General features: G+C 34.1%; 1 protein-coding gene across 1 annotated transcript; it reads left to right on the top strand.

The window, feature by feature from the left end:
* The first annotated feature begins 1853 nt into the window (after nt 1-1853).
* LOC129230232 (DEAD-box helicase Dbp80-like) lies at nt 1854-13220 on the top strand. Its single transcript, XM_054864633.1, has 2 exons — nt 1854-2915; nt 13128-13220. The coding sequence occupies exons 1-2, from the start codon at nt 1854-1856 to the stop codon at nt 13218-13220; spliced, it is 1155 nt and encodes a 384-aa protein (XP_054720608.1).
* The last annotated feature ends 10904 nt before the right edge of the window (nt 13221-24124 follow it).

Raw genomic sequence — 24124 nt, 5'->3', positions numbered from 1 at the left:
AAATACGAATTGATTAGTTTAACTTCAACTTAGTTTTGGACACTTTCGGACACTTCAGGGACGTTTGGACGCTAAAAACTGCCTGTCCTATCTTAAGCCGGTTTTGGACGTGTAAAATCCAACCCTGCTACAAACTCATTATAGTACATGATATGAGCATGGATTCCAAAAAACTTTCCCCCTTAATCGAGGGGGGTGGGGGGTTGTATGTTGTGTTGTAGTAAAAAGCAGGCACGCGTAAATTGAAGAAACGTTCGATTGCTCATTCTCCTCGGAGGCATTCGCGCCAAAAACTAATGAGCTCAAGTTGACGTAGGGGCGTATATCTGTACCAAATGTCATTTAATTTCAAGCAGTAGTTTTTGCTGTAGAGCGACCACAAAAAAGCGGTCACACACATGCAGGCAGACATAGATTTTCCGAAAATGGTCAAAATAGACTCAGCAAGCCTCAAGAAATTTCCTTTGAGAGATAACGGAGGCACGATACATCGGTGCGATGAGAGCGGAGTTATGATAACATGGTCACTTCGTGGGAAGAGTTTCCACCAATCTTGCGAAGAGACGGAATAAAGTAGCTGATGGATTGGTTTCCATTTTGATTCACGTTTTAATGCGAATTTCAGAAGCGTGCAACAACATCCAAGTTTAAATTAACTACCAGTTGAGATTCAGTAATGTAATAGAATGTTTTGAATCAAAATGTATGACAAGATATTTAGCGAGGAGCTAAGGATCTTGGAATACCTCGGTGCAACTTCCGGCTTCAATTTCTTAGTACGGCGGAGCCTCCCTACGTACATTTCTTAACTCTATGGGTTTATACACCACCTCCAATATAATTTTATGTAGGAGGATGTGGTTTATATGCGTTTACAGCTTCTCGTTCCGAGGTTGGAATTCCTAATCTGACTGGACTAAATGCAAAAGTCAAAACATAGGCAAAATCTCTCAACTTGGATAAATATAATAACCTTTACACAGCGATATACTTAAACGCAGTATAACAGGATTCGACAATGTAAGCCAGGGGTATTCCCATAGGGCAGCGGTCGGCAACCTAAGTTAACTGACGATCGACTTTCTAAGTTGGTAAGCACAAAGACCGACTGGTTGGAAGGGGACAGGCGATATAGATTTAAACGGCTGTGTTGCACACACGGTTGAGTTGAGACTGTGCTGACTACAAATTTTAGGTTAACTGTTATCAAAACAGACTTTAATATTCATGAAATAGTTGCTTTAAATTGCTAAATGACGTTATGTGAGCAAAATTAACTTGGAGCCGCTATATATACAGGGGCTTTACATTAACTCACATCAAATTATTTTCAGACAACTATATTGCTTGTTTTAAAATTGATGGAATAACGACTACAAAACTATTACAGTGAAAAAAAAGTTTGTAAATTTTTCAAATGACCAGCGATTTCGACTGAACCTAAAGCTGCAGAGCTGCAGAAAAAAGCACTGACTCAGGGGGTTTTAGACCTTTCAACTGTAACTAAAATGCTTTGATTAAACTTAATTTTGTTCCAGAAAATAATGTTTATGAATGGTACTCTGAGTGAAAGCAAAATCCAAATTATTGTCACGATCGACTGAATATAGGCTGGAGATCGAACCACATTTTCCCACAAGTATAGCCTTAATTCTGTATATTTATTAACATTTAATAAATCAACGCCTTTTGAACGCCTCATGATCGCATACACATATTGTGCATAATGGATTACTGTGAATATACCCTCAGAAAAATTGGTGGGTACATCATTGGTATAAGCAAATTAGTTAATCAGTAAGAGTGTTATGTGTAAACGTATTCAAACCGTGATATTTAATTATATTTCAGAAATGACTTTATATGAAAACCAAGATTGGGGTTTGGAGGCCGAGCTACAGATTTCATCAATGATTGGAAATTCTGCCGCTGAAAAATCGTTCCTTCAAAAAGTCCTCGGAACGCATCTCCGTAGCACTACAAATGAAGTCGAAATCGAACGGCAAAAGAAAGGTTCTCCTCTGCATTCAGTGAAGTCTTTTGAACAGCTCAGGTTGACGCCAGAACTATTGCGAGGAGTGTATTCTATGGGGTTTAACTATCCTTCTAAAATTCAAGAAATCAGCTTGCCCACCCTTCTCGCCAACCCTCCTGTGAATATGATCGCTCAGGCCCAGAACGGTACTGGCAAAACGGCTGCTTTCGTTCTAGCTGCTTTGAGCAGAGTCAACGAAAACTTAGACTTCCCCCAAGTTTTGATCCTGTCTCCCACATACGAGCTTGCCTTACAGATAGGCGAAGTTGCAAAGAAGATGGCCCAGTTTTGTACCGGAATTCGATTTAGGTATGTGGTCAAGGGAGAGAATCTCGAAAGAGGGCAATCTCTAACAGAACATATCCTAATCGGAACCCCGGGTAAGGTTTACGATTGGTCCAGGCGACGTAGTTTCTTCGACATAACCAAAATTCACACATTTGTGCTGGACGAGGCGGACGTGATGATATCTACCCAAGGACATCAAGACGAGTGCATCCGCATTCACAAAATGTTGTCTTCTGTCTGCCAGATGCTGTTCTTCTCTGCCACATATACCTCCGAAGTCATGGAATTTGCGGAATTCATCGTCACCGATCCCATAATCATTCGTCTTCGGAAAGAGGAAGAATCTCTGGACAACGTGAAACAGTATTACATCGTCTGCAAATCGGAGGTGGATAAATATCGTTTTCTGTCCAACATTTACGGTGTGGTTTCCATTGGCCAGGCCATCATCTTCTGCCGCAGAAAAGTCACCGCCGTTTGGCTCGGGGACAAGCTTCGTGGGGATGGACATTCGGTAGCATATCTCTCTGGAGATTTGGAAGTGTCACAGAGAGAGGCCATTCTGAGTCGCTTTCGGGAAGGAAAAGAAAAGGTAAGTTCAGAGTATATTAAGTTTTTATGCAAATGTATCTTTACAAAAGGGCAAAAATGTAGAAAAAGAGTAAATGTTGGAATACAATTTTGATAATAGAGGAATTACCACAGTCGCAGAACTAAAGGTGATAATCATTTCATTACATAAACATCGACAAAGTGGAAAATCATTCACCTATTCTCTGCCACAAGAAAAAAAAAATAGACCACTGTCGGAAGTGTGTGAAGTCGTTGAAAGTCTTGTAAATGTTATATGTCAGTCCTTCTAACACTATTTACAAACAATCTGTACAATTCCTAAAATATCCACAGCGTTAAAGCGAAACGGACAAAGCACCTCAAACACATGGTAAATACGTATTCACAATTCAAATACACAATAGCAGGCACTGCAGCCGCTGGCCAATGACTGATGAAAGAGGTATAACAAAGACCCACCCACTTTCACCTGTCCAATCAGACAGCTGCCTTATCCTCACCAAATCGCAATATTTTACTGTTTAACCTCTTAGGCTAGTTTCATACACCACCACAAAGTGACGCATGCAAGCTCTAGATCTGCGAATTCACACAAATTCGATGAAACAACAAAATCACAGTTCCAAACAGCACATAGACAAAAGAAAATAGCTTAAGAAATCACAGCTAAGAAACTGAACTGAACTATTACAAGAAGCGCAAAACAATTATGATGTGTTGTTTACTGTTTTGTTTTTGTTTTCCAAATTTAATGCATTCTTAAAATTCGAAGAAATTTCGTATAAACTGTGAAATTTTAATGATTTGCTATTATTATTATGTCGCTTTTACGCCACCACGCACCAGTTATGTAAGCTATCTTTGTATGAGTTTTAGAGCAAGAAGGAACATTAAATTTTGAGCATCAATCAATAGTGAGGGTAACGGCACCAGTAACAGACATGCTTAAGACATCGCTCTCATGCTAACTCAATTTTCTGCGCCTTTTAATGTATTTAGACTTTTTAAACTAATTTTCTCTTATGCAACTATCTCATCTAACGTTTGGTTGCTTCTGGATCCTCTGAATTAGTTAATTCTATTTTTATTTGCTCAATTTCGAAAAAGGTCCGACCCCCAGTAACAGACAACGACAATTCTGATGATACCCAGGAACAGACAGAATGAGTAATAGACAGAATTCCCCTTATCTGTTTAAAACTTGCAAAAGTTCTTTAGTTTTTAGATCTAAAATTTTATTAAATTGAAATGAATGTGAAACACCGGCAGACCGCGTGGTAGCTGTTCATAACCTTCCACCACTGCCTTAAAAATACCAACTGGCTCATAAAATTCACTCTGACAACACTAGATGGTTGCATCGTATTCATGGGCCACAGCAACATCAGTTTTTCCCGCCTAAAATTCTTATTATTAAAATCGAAACTTATAACTGAGGAGTAATTAATCAAAAGGGAACATAGTCACTTTTGAGAAAAAATCATTTTATGACATTTTCTAAATTTTTCAGATGACATTTATCAAATCACTTACTCTCAAGAAGTCCGAACGCGGAAAACCCTATTTTATTTAATGGTAAATTGTGGCTTTTTGATCAAAAGGTAACCAATCCTTCCTCTGCACGTTTTATTTTGAATAAAAGGGGACATATCCTGAAAGAATCTGTACACTGTAAAAAAATTCCGAAACGTTACTGGTTATTCCCGTGGAACGTTTCGGGATTTCACATGTTTTCACCTATTTCCTCGTAAAATCAAATATCTTCACAAAAACGTTTTCTGAATTGCTACAAGTTACACGAATGCAGACTTTCCACTGTTGGGAAAAACATTTTTACTACCAGTTTTAAAATTGAAAGAGCGTGTCTATTAAGTGTATCGGCCTATTAAGTTCGATTGTGGCCCATCCTGAGTGACTAAGCTCTCAATGTGAGCGAATGAGTCACTGGATAGCTGCAGGAATTGCTTGGTTCTTACTTGCAATTCTCGCATAGTTTTGGTCTTGGTTGTTCTAATGCTTCTGGAGCGTTCTTGGTAAACCAGGAAGGTTCTAATCAATTGTATTAAACCTACTTAATATTTCTAGAAGGCTTTCGAAACATGACAGGCTTTAACGGAAGAGATTTCCCAATTGTTCAGAAAGTTTCATGGAAAATTTCAGAAATGTTACTGACTTTTAGCGGAAAACATGTTGCTGACAGAACTTGGACATATCAGCTGCTTATTTTTTTCCAGGAACGTTTCTGAATCGTTTTCACAGTGTAGTACGAAGACTTTTAGATCCAAAAGAACACATGTCCAAAATTCTCAAGTTTTAATCCACTACTTTTAGGTTCTTGTACTCCGATAAGAGAATATGAGAAGGTGAAATATTAGGGTTTGGTGAAATTGGAATTGTTAAAAAGGGCACATATCCAAAATTAAAATGGCGATATTTCCTTGTTTTTATTTTTGATCACAAACGTTTCGTACTCTGGGCCATGATTTGCTGTGCTTTCGTGCTCAATTCTGTACCTAGAGGAGTTGATAAAACTATTTTGTTCTTACCCTAATTCGGTTTTCTCACCTCCTGAACATTTTTAGAAAATGGAAATGTTCCCTTTTGATAAATTAGTTCTCAACTGTCTGTTACTGGATCCTTGTATGTAACTGGTGCCGTAACTCTTTCAGTTGTGTCACTTTCCTTGCCGGGGTGCCCCGAAAAGTAAGGTAATTTTTGGAGGAAAAAAAATAAAATAACGGGTTAAACGCCAAATTTAGGCAAATAACAACAAATTAAGCACATAAAAAGAACTCTAAAAAGCTTTGCAGTTATCTTAATATTTTGTTAAGTTTAGTAATTTACTCTTTATGAACGAGGAAGGTTAAGAATGTTTTCGTCACTTGATGATTTGTTTCTTATGCAACAAGTTTGTACTACCAGTAACAAGTGCTACTTTTGTTTTAACCTACTGCAAATCTGTAGCGATGGATCTGGTTCAGAATTTTTCAGCTTGAAATTTAAAATTTGCTTACGAAATTCAGCACGTTGTTTCTACGTCATAACTAACGTTGCAACAATTTCATAGGCTGCTGCGACACCGTTATTCGATTTTATTAGAAACTAGGGAGTTCCTTCCCCTGTTCACTATCGCTCACCAACCCCCGAAGATTGCAATCTTATTTGGTTCGCAAAGATTTAAATCGTCATATTTAAAGAATCAGATTAAAAACGCGTTGCAAGTTCCGTTTGGAACAAAAATCACCACTTTCACGGGTTTTAAACTAACTTGCAGAGCTATAGGTGCTAAGGGCTTCTGAGCATTGCAAAACGGCAGTTTTGTGCGTTTGAAAAGTCGTTTTCAAAGTGGTGGTCTCTAGTAATATATTTTGCTTTTTATCTAAGGACTTAATAGAGTTGCGCCTAGGATTTTCCGTTTAAATAGAAACCCTTATATATGTTGTTCTAATTAATTGAGAAAGTTAAAACAAGCTTTGATGCAGAAAAAAAATCTTTCGAACGACATGGAATGTTAAGGGGTGTGGGTAATTTTTCACCCATTTAATAAGCAATTAACGTGAAAGTTTGGCTTAAAAATTAATTAAAAAAAACTAATTCGAAATTTAAAATAAAAAACCCCAGGTGCAAACCCCCGGTGCTCAAAGTAATTTTGTACCAAATTTCAAGGCTGTAGGTGCTATGGAGTCTCCTGGACGCAGGCCCGCCACAAACTTCCTTTAACAATTTCTTTGGCGTCACTTTTTTTTAAAAATATATAGAGACAACTATCTCTGCCTGCATTCCAAACGTGCCGACTTTTCTAGAATCTTACAATTGTTTGAACATGAAGAAAAGGGGAAGATAGTTTGCAATCAAGAATTTAGTGTAAATATTCAATGGCAGTCCGTACATCATGGAAATGATTGATAAACTTGCTTTTCAGACTCATCTTTTCTTGAAAGTTTGGATTCCTTACAAGTGTAAAACGCGTGGATAGTTGCCAACTCTCCCGATTCGTTCGGGCCCGAGATCTCCCAAAATATTTCCGTGTTCGGCAAATTCGAGATACATAATTGCAAATACAGCAATTTTAAACGACCAAATATCCCTTTTTCAATAGATGTACAGTCATAAAAAAAAAAAAAAAAAACGAAACACTCGATCGTATTCAAAGACTAATGACACTAGAGGCACGTGTAAAGTGTTATTGTTTTAGGAATAAAAAGTTCTACATCATTATGTTAAAAAATTGTTAAAGGATCGTCTTCATATTAAAACGAGCATCAACTTCAGATTTTTCAATGAGAACCCCCCTTTTTTATCACATGTTTGTGATCAGCATGCTTTTTTAACTTCGTATACGAAATTTTGTTGAATTCGATCCAGCCGTTACTTCAGAATCGAGTTTTGAAAAATTCCTCTCGTAATGTTAAAACGTAATGTGATATTTTTGCTCATAGGGCAGTTCTCAAAAGGTGGGAACAAAAAAGTTAACTTTGAGCAATTTCAAAAATTTTCGAATTTGACATCAATTTTGATTTTATTCTATAGTATGCATACCTAGAACACAATATATGAACATGAAAAGACAGCAGGTATTTGTAAAAATTGTTAATTAGCAAAATAATCAGCAGTCTGTAGGTAACAGATTTTGGACATTGTTTTCCCTGTAGGTAACGGATTTTGGACATCATCATAACGTAAGTTTCACCATTTTTGACAATTGTTAATCTGATTTTTAACTTTTCCAATGAAAATTTTAATTACTACTTTTTAAATTTTGCAATTTAATAATAAGGAGGATATTAATGAAATACTTGAATGGCTATACATGCTGCTCCTTACATAGTATAATAAAGTTTTGGAATGATTTTGAAGAAATTGATGCAAGGTTAAAAAAAAGCTTCAAATTAAAAATAATACAATTGTAAAAAGTGACATCAGTTTTAATAATGAATATTTTTTCTAATGTCATAAGAATTAAAATGATGTCTAAAAAAATTATTGAAGAAAGAAATTCGTATTTCTATTTGGAGATCGTTAAATTATGTTTCCAAAAGAAAGAAGAGAAAAAGAATTCTGAAATAATAAAAGCGGAAAAAAAAAAAAAAAAAATGCTAGCGCAGGTGATAAAGTCGCCAAAACTGGTACAGCTGACGATAAAATACATTTGTCAAATTGGAATTCCCCTCTGGTAACCTTTAGCTTATCGTATACTGTGTTGTCGCCAACGGAGGTTTGCTTGGCGATTTTAGCGCAAAATGGCTTTCGGTTCGATCATAAGCAGCCATGTTTCTACTGTAATTTATGTATTGTTCAATGTGTAACATATTAATTATGCAAAATACCAATGGATTAAAGAAGATAACATTATAATAACGTTTTTTATTGAGGTTAGAAGACAGTAGATCATCAAAAATTATGAATAAATGGACAGAATTATCGGCGTCAAAATCGTAACGCCATTTGGACATCTCACATGTACGTTTAAAAAAAATTATTTTTCTTCTAAGATACTGCATAAAAGCTTATGAAAACACTTTTAGACAATTAAAAATTGATTCCGAGGCTCGATAAACACCTTTAAAATGAAAACATCATATACTTAGTTCTCAAAAAATAGCATTGTAAAGATCGTAAATTTTGGACATGCATCAAATTTCAAACTTACTATTTTCTAAAATCGTTTACAAAGTGAATAATCTGTCTTTACTTTTGTTATTTGTGTAAAATATTAACAAAAAATTATTCAGTGTAAGATTCATACCTTTAAATTTTTTTTGAAACGTATGAAAATAATTTAAAAAAAATTTTCTTTAATGGTACATTTGCTCAGTTAACGTTTTGGTATGTCCAAAATTGCGCCTTTTAGCAAAGAAAATATTTTTTTAAGGGCATTTAAAGAGCATTTTTTCCATAATTTATGTCAATTCTTGTCTCTATACAGTATTATAATTTAACTCAAAAATTTTTGAGTTAATTAAAATGAAAGTTATTTGGTGTTGAAGCTTCAAAGTTGAGGTCTGTGTTTGCTCCCACCTTTTGAGAACTGCCCCATAACACAAAAACTAGATTAGGCACGGCAAAGATTGTTTTTTTATATCAAAATATGAATCGACCCAATAATAAAAACATCCTTTTCACCACCAAAAATGTATATTTAATTTTTTTTATGAATTATTATAATATTTTTTGAAAAAAATATGATCTGAAATCATATTAAATTTTAACAGAGAAACAATCTAGAAGAGCTCTTATGAGGGAATCCAAAATTTGAGCTCAAAATATTCAGTAGTTTTCGCGCTATGCTTAAAAATTCATTTTTTCCCACTTTAGGGGACCGTATACTTTTGTAAAACAGAAATTATGAAAGTTAGTTTCTTCGTAAAAAAAGAAAAAAAAAATTGTTCAACAAAATAAGCAAACCAATTATAACGTTGTTTTTCTACATTAGAGTTAAGTCTATGAATTTTTTAAATGTATAAATCAGGGTTGGGTTTTGGACTGTCCAAAACTGGTTTAGGACAGGACAGGTGGTTTTTACCGTCCAAAACTGTCCAAAAGTGTCCGAAACTGTCCAAAACTATGCTAAAGCTAAAGGGGTGTAATCTAATCAATTTGTATTTACTACAATATTTGTAATGCATTAAATATAAATATTAATGAGGTTTAATTGTGATGAGTATTTGATAATACTTTTCTCCAAAATATTCATTTAAAAAATATTTTAATTAAAATAAAATGCCAAAAACTCTATTTCATAAAAACTTCCTTTCGTAACAGTTGGTACAGTCATGAAAGGAAATTCACATTACTACCAAGACAACTAATTTTAGTTACATTTATAACTCAAAAGAATGTTATTAAATTGTACAATATTTTTTAAAAAGCTTCATTTTTTCAATGGTTTTTGCAAATAAATTTTGCGTGATATTTTAATGAAAATTATTTTTTAAATCTTAGATTAAAGAACAAGAAATTAATGATTAAACACAACTTATATTTAAAAACTTGTGCTATTCTTTTTTTAGTTCATATTTTTAATATAATACATTCTGTATTTACAAAAAATTGTCATTTATTGCATTTAAGTCAATTATTGCACTATATTTTGAGTACTTTCTTTCGACACATGCATAAATGTCAAAAAATCTGGTTTATGGAAACAAAAAAATTTAATTTCTACGTAACTAGATTAAAATCTGCTGTATATATAAGCTATATATATATATATATTTATGCTTGAATGTTCACATTAAATAAATATATTAAATAGTCAAAAAAAAAAAAAAAAAACATAATTTTGACACATTTTGTTCTGTTTTTGATATTTTTTCACAAAATATGGTTTTTCAAAAAATAGTTTTGGACCCTTTTGGACACAAGGGTTTTGAACCAGATGGTAAAAACCTTGCCAACCCTGCTTTCATTTGCACACATGCACAAATATAAGTAAATTTGGTTACCATTATCAAAAAATAATAATAACAATAAATAAATAAAAAAATAAAATAAACTCATGCATACAAATTTAAATTTTAATCAAGAATTCAACTTCTGTAACTAGATTAAAATCAGCGACATAAATAAGTTGATGTTCACATTGAATAAATGTTCAATATAAAACTTTACTTTGATGTATTTTATTGTTTTTGATTTTTTCTCACAAAATACAATTTCTCTAAAAATATAGTTTTGGACACTTTCGGACAGTTTTGGACACAAGGGTTTTGGACAGGACGGTAAAAACCAGGGTTTTTACCGTGGTTTTTACCATAGTGTCCAAAACCTTGCCAACCCTGGTATAAATGTATTCGCTGTCTCTGCAGAAGAACAACACAATATTGCAACCTTCAGTTTTTTGTGGATATCGGTCAAACGTCAATGTGTAAATAATGCGAAACACTACTTCATCGTCTAATAAAAGAATATTCTATAGAACTTTTAAAATTAAAAGCTACACTTAAAATACTTTTGTCTTTTTTTTCTTTCTGCGTTTAGCCATTGCCTTTTGTAAAACAATAACTCAGAAAAAATATTAACATGGACAACTTTTTCATAGAAACATACAATAAAACCTCGTTTTCCTTGCTAGTCATGTTGCAATAAGCGGTGTAGAATTAATGACCCTTCCCGGTGATAATTTGCTAAAGGGAAAAATTATTACCTCGTCTAAATCGGGAAAACGCACTCGAAAAATAGCCGACAACGTGAAATTTCCTCTTTAAACAGTATCCAGATAGGCCAATAAGTAATATTTTCTTTTAGATAAGTTTTCTGGTTTTTAGGGTTTTTTTTTTTCTTTTTGGTAAAATGTTTGAATAATTTTCAATGTTTTAAGATCTAGGAGAGGAAATGTCAGTCGCAGTAGTGGGCCGCGTGCCTTGAGCCCGTATTCTGAACGAAAGTAGTAGTTGTGGCTAATTGTAAACTTCTTTTTTTTTTTTTTTTGACTTCGTCAAATATTTAACAAAACATTAATTTGGGTGTTAGATTAAGTTGAGTTTTTGTCTATTCTTAATTACAGTTTAAATATTATTTTTCTACTTACTTTCTCTGTCATTGTCCGTGCATTTCACATTAAAATCATTCTCGCAAGACAAAGATAAAATTTCAAATTATTTTCTTCTTTTTTGAATAACATGGAAAAATATCGAAAAAGAAAGAAAGTTATAATAAATTAGTGTTATCTACTACTAAATGCCTATCTTATTATATGCATATTTTTCAGAATCCAATATCTGAACATTCGTCTCCAACTTTATGATACTGGAAGTAGTTCTCCTTTCTGATCTTATTCTTTTAGCACACAACGGGCCACGTAGACCAGCTTCGCGGGCCCGAATGCAACCCGTGTCTTCACTGCGATTTAGCTATCCCACTCGAAGGCTGCTGTTGGTCCGAATAATGAGCACAACAGCCTTGATAGAGGTTTAACCGATCAATGAAGCAGGTGTCATGTCATTGAAGCTGAAAGTGCCTAAAAACTGGTGGATGAAGAAAATTTATCTCACCACTGAGAGGCCGTAAACATACAGCAGATAAATTTACTTTACCTACCAGTTTGTTCGCACTCTCAGCTTCAATGAACTGACTTCTGCATCCCTCCCGCTTGATTCCGAATCCAATATGCGAAATCCACAGCAAGCTCGAAATCGTAACTTTCTGGATCGATTGAATCGCCTGTCGGGTGTGTTGCGGTAGTTGTGCGGCAGCCTAAGGCTCGATGCTACGGGAAATGTTCGTTTACAAGTATATGGCGCGCGAAACAAAATTAAATAATGCTATGCTTTATTTGCAAGAGCAAAATTATGAAATCAGAGAAATGATAAGAAATCTGATTTTGGTTCACCTTGGTTTAAGATAAAATAACTTTCGTCTTTTTAAATTACGGGTTGGACAATCTCGTTGCTAACAACAGCATTGGGAAAGTACTTTCCTAAATTGCTTTTAAGAAACATTACATGTTTAATTAAAACCGCCAATTGTGTTATGCTTTTTAAATAATACCACACATTATGATCTTCTGCATCAAATTTAGATTTTAAACAAATTCTCGTTTTTTGATTACAAAAAAGCCGCTAGAACAATTACTGTGTTTGTCCACTGTGTTAATTCAAATAATCAAATTTTTCCCAAATAAAGTTCGAGCAAGAACGGTTTGCTCATTAACGGGTATTTGTATTCTCCTGTTTCTGTTTTATTTTTTTAGATTAATGCTTCGTTCATTTTATGTATTTAGGGCAAATTTTCACGGAATAAATGGACCTTGCTTCGCTCGAGTATCCAATCTATTTAACGCAGCGTCTTCCCACGTTGTGCGGTACATTTTTTTACATTTTTGTATGCGATGGCCCAAACTTCTGCTAATGTTCTGCGAAATTAAAAACGCGCAATTATATCAAAGACTTTCTATTTATTCCAAAATAAACCTGTAAGATAGGTGAAATACATTTATCAAACATATTCACATCATGACTCTAGGTATAAGGTTGGATATTTACATTTCTTTGAGGCTTGAATGATTATATAAGCAATCTAACAGGGGCGGCTCGTCGCTATGGGCAGGGTGGGCCCGGCCCACCCAAAAAATTGTAATTGATAAAATACATTATTAACAAAAATATCGTTTTGTGTTTCAGTTAAAAAAGTGAAAAGTAAGGCGCACAACAGATTTCAAACATCTAGCCCACCCCCCTCTCCGCATATCTCTAAACATAACCAGAAAGTTTTTAAATCCCATTAATTTTAGCGCTGTGCACAGTTTTGGGAGCTGCGGGCTCGCGTGAAGCTGCCCCCGAAACTAAGAGTCACGCCTCTGCCCTTAGCCAATCGCAATGACTGAATCAGAAAGTGAAAAACGGCGGGTGATAACACCCGAAGGAATTCATTGCAACTCAAGGGTGGGCAAAATTCGCCGAGCCCAAACGAAATCGTAGTTGTCTATAGCGGTTTGGAGGGAAGAGTGGAGGTCAGCGGAGAGAAACGTCGCTCACTAGAATGTAAAAGGGCAGAGAATCGGCTGCCCATGCCCATGTGTCAGGGAAAACCTTTTATCATACCGTTCCGCTTCTGTTTTTTTCTTCTTTTTTTTTTTGTATTAATTTTTTTCCTTTTCAACAGCTATTACTATATATATATATATATATATATATATATATATATATATATATATATATATAAGGCATGGAGATTGCCGGTTTCATGAGATTCCGTACATTTGTTTTACAACGCATGCATAATTTTTTTAGTTATTTGTTTGTTTTTGGAGTTAGAGATGCTTATTCTCAAAATTTCTGTGTAAGGACTTTCTTTTCGAATAGTAGAGCAGCCCGGTGTCTGACGCACCGGCGAAAAAAAAAAAAAAAAAATAAAAGGCTGATCCTCAGATTTTTTTGGTCGTCCACGCAAAAAATAAAAAAATAGGAGAAGAAAGGAAACTTCATATTACCTAATGATAATATTATCCAACACTTGATCTTTTACGTCAGTTTTAAGATTAATTTTCGTAATTTTCTATGATTTCTCAGTAGCTTTTTTAAAAATTGTGTCCATTTTTTTGACCATAGTTACTTCTTGTCTTAATATTTAAATACTTGTGAAGCAGTTATTTAATAGAGTTTTATTTATATATTTACTTATTCATTTATTATTATTATTACTTCGTAAAAAGGAAGGGGGGGGGGGAACTTCAGCCGTTCGTAATTTTTTTTTTTTTTTCATTAGTTTTTAATGGTTCGCGAACATTTTTTTTTACAAGTTAACAAGAAAACAGCACAAGTCCGCGTGAATTTTTTTGAAAAGCTTTTGCAGGCCCGCATGTCAAAAAAGGTCGAGAGACACTGTAGAAATTACATTACTCTTTTTCATCAGATCGCAGTTCTATTGGTACGTACCTTAGCTTTCTTTTCTATCATATAGGATAGGTATAGTTTTGACATTAATTAAAATATTTAAGATCCTTTCAAGCTAATGTGCCTATAACTAGTCGATTAAATATTTTTTTAAGGGTATAGGTGTGACCGTAATTAATTTTTCAACCACTCTTACTCAAAATTATTATTTAATAATGATGATAAAACATAAGTTAAATTTGAAAGTCGATTAGTAAAAAATGCAGCAATAGAAATATTATGTTTATTTCTTTTATTTCATTTACTTATTTTTGTTGTTGTTCAGACGGACCTTTTAGATGCTATTTATCAGTTATCCATGTTTTAATTTTAAAGTTGCTTGAATTGTTATGTCAAGATACGTATACTGTAATTAAAGTATATTTTTTTTAATATTGTTGAATACCTTTTTATGCCTGTCCTGAAAATAATTTAATTCACCAAGCAAAACCATTTTTCACGGGGGTGTTTTTAGTGGTAAGGGGTCTTTCTCTTTTTGAGAGTCTGGTTCCTTAATGTTTCACGGTGTGCCACCCCTCTTGGAGGGAGGGGAATGGCACAGTTAATGAGATTAATATTTTTATTACAACATATTATTGTTATTACTGCTGTTAATATTATTATCAATTCGATCGCTTAAGGGAAGCCGAGAGTTTCATTTAAAATATGCAGGGTGTTCCGTTTTAATCAATAAGACCTTCATTTTCGCAACTGTTTGTTCAAGGTGCATACTTCCAATTGCAGAAATGTTCAAAATCAGATGCTGAGTTAAGATACTAAAAGTTTAAAGCGAAAAAAAAAAGAGTCAAAAACTAAAAATAACTTTTTATACTGACCCTAGGTCTCCTAACTTACATTTAGAGAAATAATCTCAATTGAAATATATTACTAACAGAAACAATTTGACATTTATGCGAGCAAAACTCAAGGAGATATTCGAGTTTAAAGTTTTAAGGGACCAGATAGAAATGAGATAGGAACTTATCGTCCTTTCAGAAGAATGATAGGTTGTCAAAGTTAAAAAACAAAGTATTTATGTTTTTTAATGCTATTCAAAAACAAATGCAAATTTTATGCTGTGATACGCGAAAACACTACAAAACATTGATCAATTTGAAAAACCAGATTTGCACACAAAAATTTTAAGCCTTTTTAAACTGCTATATTTTCCCTCAAAAGGTATTATTGACAGTGAGTGTGAAGTGGTGTAAGTCACGAAACGCTGCGTTTCATATCTGGGTGAACATTGGTCGTACTAATGTCAAACTTTTTGTGTTGGAATTACATTTTAATGGTGATGACTTCCCTGAATATAAGTTGGAGAACCTAGGGTCCGTATAAAAAAAATTGAATTTTGTATCATATGACTCATTCTTATTTTTGCTTCAAACTTTCAATTCCTTAACCTTGCACCTGATTTTGAACATTTTTGCAATTAGAAGTATGCATCTTGGACAAACAGTTGCAAATAAGAAGGTCTTGTTGGTTAAAACGAAACACCCTGTATAATCTATGTACACACAAATCTGTTTTTGTGCGGTCTTTCTTTTTGTACAATTTTTTTGTGTGATTTCTTTTTCCCGCGATATATGAAAATTTCAATCAGATTGGGACTCAATTGACGAAATTATTTATGAAACAGACAAAATGTTTTTTAAAATGAACGAAGTTATCTTTAAAACGAACAATTTGTTTTTATGAGGTTCTTATCCACCGCACAAAAACAGGTTTGGGAGTATTAAATCAAGTGGTATAATTTTGTAGGGCTATCTGAAGTTTGTATTAACTGATTTAAGTATCATTTTATGTTCCTCAGCATTAGTTTACCAACCATTGTTTTCATCATTTTATCTGTGTAAACATATAATATAAGGGTCATTCTCCAGAAAACGTAACTTTTGAACGCAAATATTTTTCAATTTCGAAACCTTTTGTTTTCTTTTTTTTTTCATTCTTACAAGAAAGTGTTACCTTCTAGAAATAACCATAAACAATGGCCCAGCTAAGTTCCAATTATTTTACTCATAAATAACAAAAATAAAATTCATAAATTTTCATATTATGACATACTATGTATATGTTCACGTTACACAAATTGTACTTAGTAGATTAATGGGAGTATACCCTCAGGAAAATTGATGGGAACATCACTGCTTTTAAATAAACAAGTTATTAAGCAACAAAAACAGTCACACAAGGTGTATGACACGCCACAAAGGTTGTGAACCAAAAATTTTCTAAAAAAAAAAAAATTAAAAAATTGTTGTCAGGTTTAAATAGATATATTTTTGATGACATTAAAAATCATCGTTAAATGAATTGTTCCCTAAAGTTTTTACTGTAAAAGCCGTGTGACAGAAAAGTTATACTTTTTGAAGAATGACCCATAAACATAACTGCGGGCCCACCCACTAAATTAAGGCACGAGCCGCCACTGTGTATAAATATATATATATATTAATTTGACTTTTTGGCATCTTGAATTCAAATTATGTTTTTCGCAATCACGAGCGTGTATGTTTGTGTAGGCGCATGTGCGTGGGTGCGTGTGTGTGTATGTATGCATGTGTGTGCGTGTTGTGTCTGCAGTACTGTGTGTGCAGGCGTTCGTGTGTGTGTTTGTAGACATATGTGTTTGTGTGCAGGCATAAGTGTGTGTATGTGTGTAGGAGTGTGTGTTTGTGTCTGTGTGCAGGCATGAGTGTGTAGGCGTGTGTGTGTATGGGTATGTGTGTAGGACATGGACGCAACCTGGAGACGGTTTTCGCAAGAGGAGCAGCATCGTGAGGCCGGTCGATGCGACGGTGGTGCTGGCGGGAAAATAAAATTAGCGTAACGCCAAAAACAGTCAAATGAGAACAATAAGCAATCGTAATTGCTCAATAAAAAAATTAAAAAACCCTCAAATGAATGAAATTACTCTAGAAATATTTAAAAGAGCATAATTCGGAGAAGATAGCCATACTTTATTTACATTAACTAAATCAAATTTACTTTTAGCATCTCACTCGAACAAAATATTTTGTGAGAATCTTCTTTCAAAACAACCCTTAAAAATTTCATTTCGTTTATTACTTCAGCGCAACAGTTTATTCTTTTGTGTATCAACTTGACTCACGTTGAGTATAGTTAATAAATTTCGAGAAGAAATTTAAGATATTATTGTTGCGAATACATTATCTCTACAAAGGTTTGAAATCATTATTTAATAGGAAAATAGTGCTTGCATCCGATGAAATTTTGATTTGGTACGTAACCCTCGTAACAAAAAATATAAAATAACAAATATAACAAAAATCAAAATGTAAAATGTGTCTAAACTATAACCGGTCTAGCCTATTAAGTTATCCTTTAAGTATGGATTTTATTATACTGTACAATTTTCAAGAAAGAAACAAAAGCAAATCTCTCACGAAGGTTTTCATCAGATTTTGAATATCCCGTAAAGTTTGTCTACTGTTGTATTTTTGAAACTATACAGTTTTGAAAACTGGGAAGGGGGGGGGGAGGAGGAATTGGTCTCTATCTATTGTTTTGAAAAAAAATCGATTAAAGGCAGTCCCTGAGCTCCATCCCTTATCCTACTGTCAATAAATATAACCTATAATCGTGTTTTTAGGACTTCAATTTCAACAACTTTCCGCTGAGACCCCTGCACCCAGGACCGGATTCATTTTGGACCCCCTACAACAAAATTTGTAGGGCCTCAGAGGCCAGCAGTGTATATTTGTAACGTTAATAAGTCTTAGAGTGCTAGACTCTTTCAGTTTTTTCTTCAATTTCTTGGGCTGCAAAAAGACCAGGTGCACCTCCGCACTACGGGGTCTGCGGGTGCGCAGATCCGGACCTGCCTGCAGCTGCACCTTTGTGCCCCCTAACATCATCAAAGAAAGTCTAAAACTGCGTTTTTAAAACTACGAGTTTAAAATTTTTCCTGGGGGAGAACCCCCGGACCAGACCCCCCTTTCTCCTTATTTTTCCTATCCAATTAAAGGTTCTCTTTCTCCTCTCTCTTTTTTTTCTGGCCAAATGAAAAAAACTCCCACCCCTAAGATTTTTTTTCTCTCTGGTTGCGTCACTGAATGATGTGCATTGAAAAACAGGGGAAAGCTGGGATTTTGCTAGATGGTCTGAAATCGGGGTTCGGATCTCACACCCTGCACTACCTAAATTACCAAAAAACAAAGACAAAATTTTTCGCAGTAAACTTTTTTTGTCAGAAATATCGTTGTTTTTAATTTTTAAATAAGAATAATCTCCCTCCCCCCCAAAGCTTGTTGATTCAAAAAAATATGATTTTTTTCATTGTAAATATAGGAAATCATATCACTTTCATTGTGTCAATTAAAGGGGGCCTCCGGATAGGTTGCGCCTGGGGCCCCAAAATCGCATGATCCGCCACTGCACAAAAGCATGATTAACTAAATGATTACAATTGTGGACAATATCTGTATTGATGGGAATTTTTTTACGGTTATAAAAAATGAATAAAATTGTAATTTTTAGACGTATTTTCATAGCGGTCTAATTCAAGGCTGTAGTTCATAGAAACTAAGATATTTTCGTAGCAGTTGGCAGCTCTGATTATACGCTACAGTGGATTATCTGTGCTTTTTTTCTGTAAAGTTGTTTTTTTTTGCATAGCTTGAATTTTCTTCTTACTCGATTCAGGCTGTGTAAAATAAACAACCATACAGTCTTGGTAGAAGCAGTCTCCATTTGCAACTGTTTGCTCCTTTGTCTAATTAGCATAGTAATTAGTGTACCACAATCACGATTTCAAGAAGAAATCATTATTTTCTAGATTAATTTTGCACAAGAAAAAAAGCAAAGAAGACAGGGCAATAATGGCAAATAGGAAAATATTTGGAAGAAACAGAAATAAACTGTGTGTGTGTGTGTGTGTGTTTTTTTTTTAAGATCCTTTTTTTCAAACATTAACGTTAGTTTAAAAAATATTTTCTGCAGAGTCAAAAGTTTTCTATGAACACCGTTCGTGGGTTCACCTATATTATTCAAAACTGGCGGACAGTTAAAAGTCCAATGCTTAGGTTGGTGAATGTGTGTGTTAAGATTCTCAAAAGTCACAAAATTAGGGTTTATGGTTCTTAACTTCCTCCCTTCAGTCAGTACACCTGTTTTAAGATTAATTTCCACAAAATAGATAAGTTTTGCAAAGAGAATAACGTGTGTTTTAGAGTTAAACCAGGAATCATATGGTTGCAAAACATTTTTCATTGTATTCAAAGTAACTCTCACATAAAATTTTAATAACAATATAATTTGACAAAAATGGCTAATAAAACACCACAGTCAAGAACATATTTTCAAAGGAATATATGCTTCATGCATAAACTGCATAAATAATCATAAAACTTAGTGGTCTAAATTTTAACCAAAGTTTTGACAAATTGATACAACATAAATTGATTTATGATTACCTGTAGCATTTCAGAAAACTTATCTAAGCAATGTGGAACATTGTTTCGGAAATCATACGTCTTTGATAATACATTTGTTCCAGCACAATTTATGAGGAGATCCAGTTTTTTGAATTTATCTGTTGTTACATTCAGGGCATTTTGCACATCTTTCTCAGAAGTCACCTAAAAAAATAAAAAATGTATTGGGAGATTAAAGAGTAAATTTTCTTTTTTTCTAAACAAAAATTACTGAAAGTTTAAAATATAATTTCAGAAAATAATATTTATGTTAGACAAGAAAACAAAATTAGTAGTCAGCAGCCACATTTTGCTAGTAAAAATTAGTTTGACAACAGCGATTTTACATACAGAGGCCCTTTTTGACACCCGAGTTTCCATTAACGGCAAGGCAGAAATAAACAAAAGCAGCAACAAGTAGCCACCGCAAACTATCTTAATAATTTTTACATAAAGACAGGCGCATTGCCTTAGTACCTTTTGGACATTTACACGTAATAGCTAACAATCCAACTTTCATTTACCACTTGATAACAGCCTTTTCTCTCCATTAAGGTTAACATAATTTCTAAATCATACACTCTGCCACTTAATAATAACTTCTCAACCATGATCTAAATGGTGCCAGCATTACAGGAGCTGTCAACCAAAAGTGATAAATTTGGGATCACACAATCGTATATCTATTCTACACTCTAGCCTCAGCATCAGAAACAGCCCCACACAATGACAAATGCTGAATTTTATAGAAAATCTGCAGACTATTTCTTGGTTATGGTGAAATGAAACTAAAGCGTTTAAAGATAAAAAACTTACATTTCAACAAACAAACATTTTAAACATTGGGGGGGGGGGGGGAACATTTTAAGTAGCATGTAATTGTGGTTTTTAAGCCTAGCATCTGGTTGTTACACATTTCTTAAGGCTGATTTACATTTTACGATTGGTCTAATGTCTTCAAGATTATTTTTTAGTTTTTTTTAATCTGCATTGCTAGCAGACAGTTGAAAAAAATTCTACTGCTAGTGTTCTAGCTTATTTTACTTATAATATTTAATTCACATCGAAATATATATTATTAATGTCACCCTGTTAGATTAATAAATACATAAATAATTAAAAAACAAAACAGTGTAACCAACCGTCGTTACAAAAGTTGAGCTGACAGATTTGAAAGAAATTTTAATTTTTGATCAATTTCTTCGATCTTCAAAGAAAGAGAGAGAGAAAGATAGAAATTATAAATTCAAAAATTGAGGATGAAGCATTTTAATCAACTGATATATGTACAACATTTGTTTTTCTTCTTTTTGAAGCATAGAAATTTTATTTTATAGTACTCACATTTGTAGGAACAAATACAGTGTTATCTCCAAGTCTAGAGCATACTTCTTGTCCCTTAGATGTTTTTAAATCACATATAATAACTTTTGCACCTTGTTTTGCAAATCGCTCAACAGTAGCAAGTCCAAATCCAGACGCTCCACCAGTAATCAAAGTCACCAGTCCCTTTAAATAAAAAAACAATATAAAATATTTCCATAAAGCGTAAAACAATCAAATAAAGAACTTATTCTACACCAAAACTATTCTTGATACAGTGTTTATAGGAAAGTTTTCTACCCTCTTTTTCAGAACACTCTTTTACTCCATCTTTTGTTGTATAAGGAGGAAGAGATAGGAGTGCTAGCCATATCCTGGTTTGAAGGAATTTTTAAATTGAAGTAAAAAGTTAGTTTTTGGTTTAAAAAAAGGGGGGGGGTATGAGCATCCATTCGGAACTTTTCTCAAAATTGAAATAATTTTAGGCTACCTGTGATGACCTTGAGATTGGGTTCCTCTCAAAAATGTTACGAAACTGAAGCTTTAGATATGAGATTTTAAGCCAAGGGCTCAGTAAGGGAATGGGGAAGTTTTGAGAAATCTCCTCGGAAATTTTTCAAGCCTGAAACACAATTTTCATTCTCTTTTCGAGGAGAAAGAACTGCAAAACGATTTTTTTTCTTCAAAACTCAAGATAATTTCAGACTATCTTTGGGAAGGAAGAGTTTGGAGACTAAGGACCAAACATAACAGAGGTTTTCGATATTCAAGTTTTTAAAAAACTTATCTGCAATTTCGGGTTATCTTTAAAAGCCTTAGGGGGATCCATCCAAAAGTTTTAAAAAAATCAAAAACTAAAAGATGCAATTTCAGACCCTCATTGATAGTAATGTTAGGGAAAGGGAAGTGGTTTGATACCCCCTCCTTCCCCCCAGAAGTGTTTTGAAAGTGATGTCCTAAAAACACATTTTAGTTATCTTTAACGATGCTGTAAAAACATCAGGATTCGCGAGCTGCTCCAGAAATTTTGTGACAATGAAGTTGCAACTTTATATTAAAACTTTTTGAAAGGAGATGAGGCGGTAGGGAGGTCTGTCTCTCTTGGACACTTCTCAAAATCAAAGGCTTAAAATTTCATTTTTAAGCTATGTTAGTGTAATATTAAGGGAAGGAAGAAGTCTGAAAGCTCTCTCCCTAAGATCTTTTGGCACTGAGGAGCTAAAATACAATTTTGTTTTCGGAAATGTAGCAGAATTTAGAAGCAGTAATTTAGCTCTTCTCTAGACTTGTTCAGAAATAGAAGTTGTAAAAATGCAATTTTTAGTTGTCTTTGGTGAGGCTGTGAGGATAGGGTGCTCTCACATGAAAATTTTCTGTAAAGGAAGATCCAAATGCGGAATTTGAGGATGCTTTTGGTTTCGTTGAGGCACAATCCCTTTTCGGTTTCGTGCTTGGAGCCAAACTTGAATTTATTGCCCTCTGAAGTTGCTACAAAGACACAGACCCCAAGTTTCCCCTATAAATTGGCCAATGGGATACACCTATTCTTTCATAACACAACTGGTGAAAGTTGCAGGTTTCCTCTAGTTCGGAAGGTCCAGCTGCTCTCCCTTCTCGTAAGATATTTTTTTGGTGAGAGAAGTTCAGAAATTATCTTTTTGTTTTTTTAAAATTTGGTTTTGGGAGGAACTAGCCCCATAGGCGGATATAGAACCGAGTTCCTGGGGGGGGGGGATTTTTTTTTGAGCAATATTAGTTATAATTAACGCTGGATTTAGACTTAATGTGGCACTAAGCAATTTCAGGTTTTTGGTCTTTTTTGTAGAACGGACAACTTCTCTGCCAGGGGCAAAAAAGGCCACTTTTTAAAGCCCTCCTCCCCACTATGCTTTATACATATAGTACATGATGGGAATTGATGTCCTTTTTAAGTAGATTATAGAATATACCCAATTTTTGTGGTTCCCCCCCCCCCCCTCTGAGAAATTTTTGTAAAATAGATGTAAAATTCGGCATTTTGAAGCTTTATAAGGGGTAATTGGAACTATAAAAATAGCAAAATACTCTTTTACAAATTATGATAATCCACAACAAAAATTGTTTTTAGATTGACAAATCAATGACAGCAGTCCTCAGAGAGAGAGAGAGAGAAAAAACTATAGATTTCTCATTGCGACTTTTTTTTTTCAATTACAAGCAGTGCAGAAAACAAAAAAGAATAGAGGGAGTGTTTTTTTTCCCCCATGCTGAACAGATTAACAATATGCAGTAGAAGTAATATAGAACCAAGCAATACAAGAGAATTTCCAAAAATACTGCACTGCATTTGGGATTAAATAAATAGAAAGGTATGAAACATGTGAGTCACAAAAATTTATCTCAAGTAATATGTTACAAAAATGTGAGAACCATGAGTATTACATTTGAATTGATTATTGCAGAAAGGGCATAAGTCTTTTTTTTTTTCACAATTGAGTTAGCTGTGGTTTTCCCATATATTTGCATGTAGAGACATCGACTAGTGTAGCAGGGAAGTCAATCCTTGTACAACAAAGCACTTTACTTAGGGGTTACATTTTTTGTTTAGTGCAGAAAGGGCATAAGTCCCGAACATATGCCATTTCTGCACTAAACTCGAAGGAAGAAATAGTAAAAGCAATGGCAAGATCATAGAAGAACTAGATTTTTTGGCACAGTGAAGTAAAAGCAAATAACTCCTTTCATCTAGCATAATTTCGGTAATGGTAGGTTCGTCAGTTCGGGGGATTAGGGAAGGGGGGAGGATTTAAAATCACGGAATCGGAATGAAATTCACTAATTTCTCAGGGGTTTTATAAACATCACTCTAGGAACTGCGAAAAAACTGTATGCTTTCAGTGAGATATACGCTGGTCAAAATAAGAACAACACTGCAGGAGACTTTTTCTAGAAATAACGTTGAATAAATTTAGCAAGATTGCTAACGACTTTCTTCTGAGAGGACATTCGTTTGTCCTTTGCGAGTGGGATTTTGGGACAGTAAAGCGAATGTTTAACAGATATGACAGATTATAACCATGTGAAATCCAATCTCTTATAAATGAAATCTTGAA

This window comes from Uloborus diversus, chromosome 9 (genome assembly GCF_026930045.1).
Source record: "Uloborus diversus isolate 005 chromosome 9, Udiv.v.3.1, whole genome shotgun sequence".
NCBI lineage: Eukaryota > Metazoa > Arthropoda > Arachnida > Araneae > Uloboridae > Uloborus > Uloborus diversus.
The sequence above is the reverse complement of the archived record's forward strand: the minus strand, read 5'-3'. Positions and strand labels throughout refer to the sequence as shown.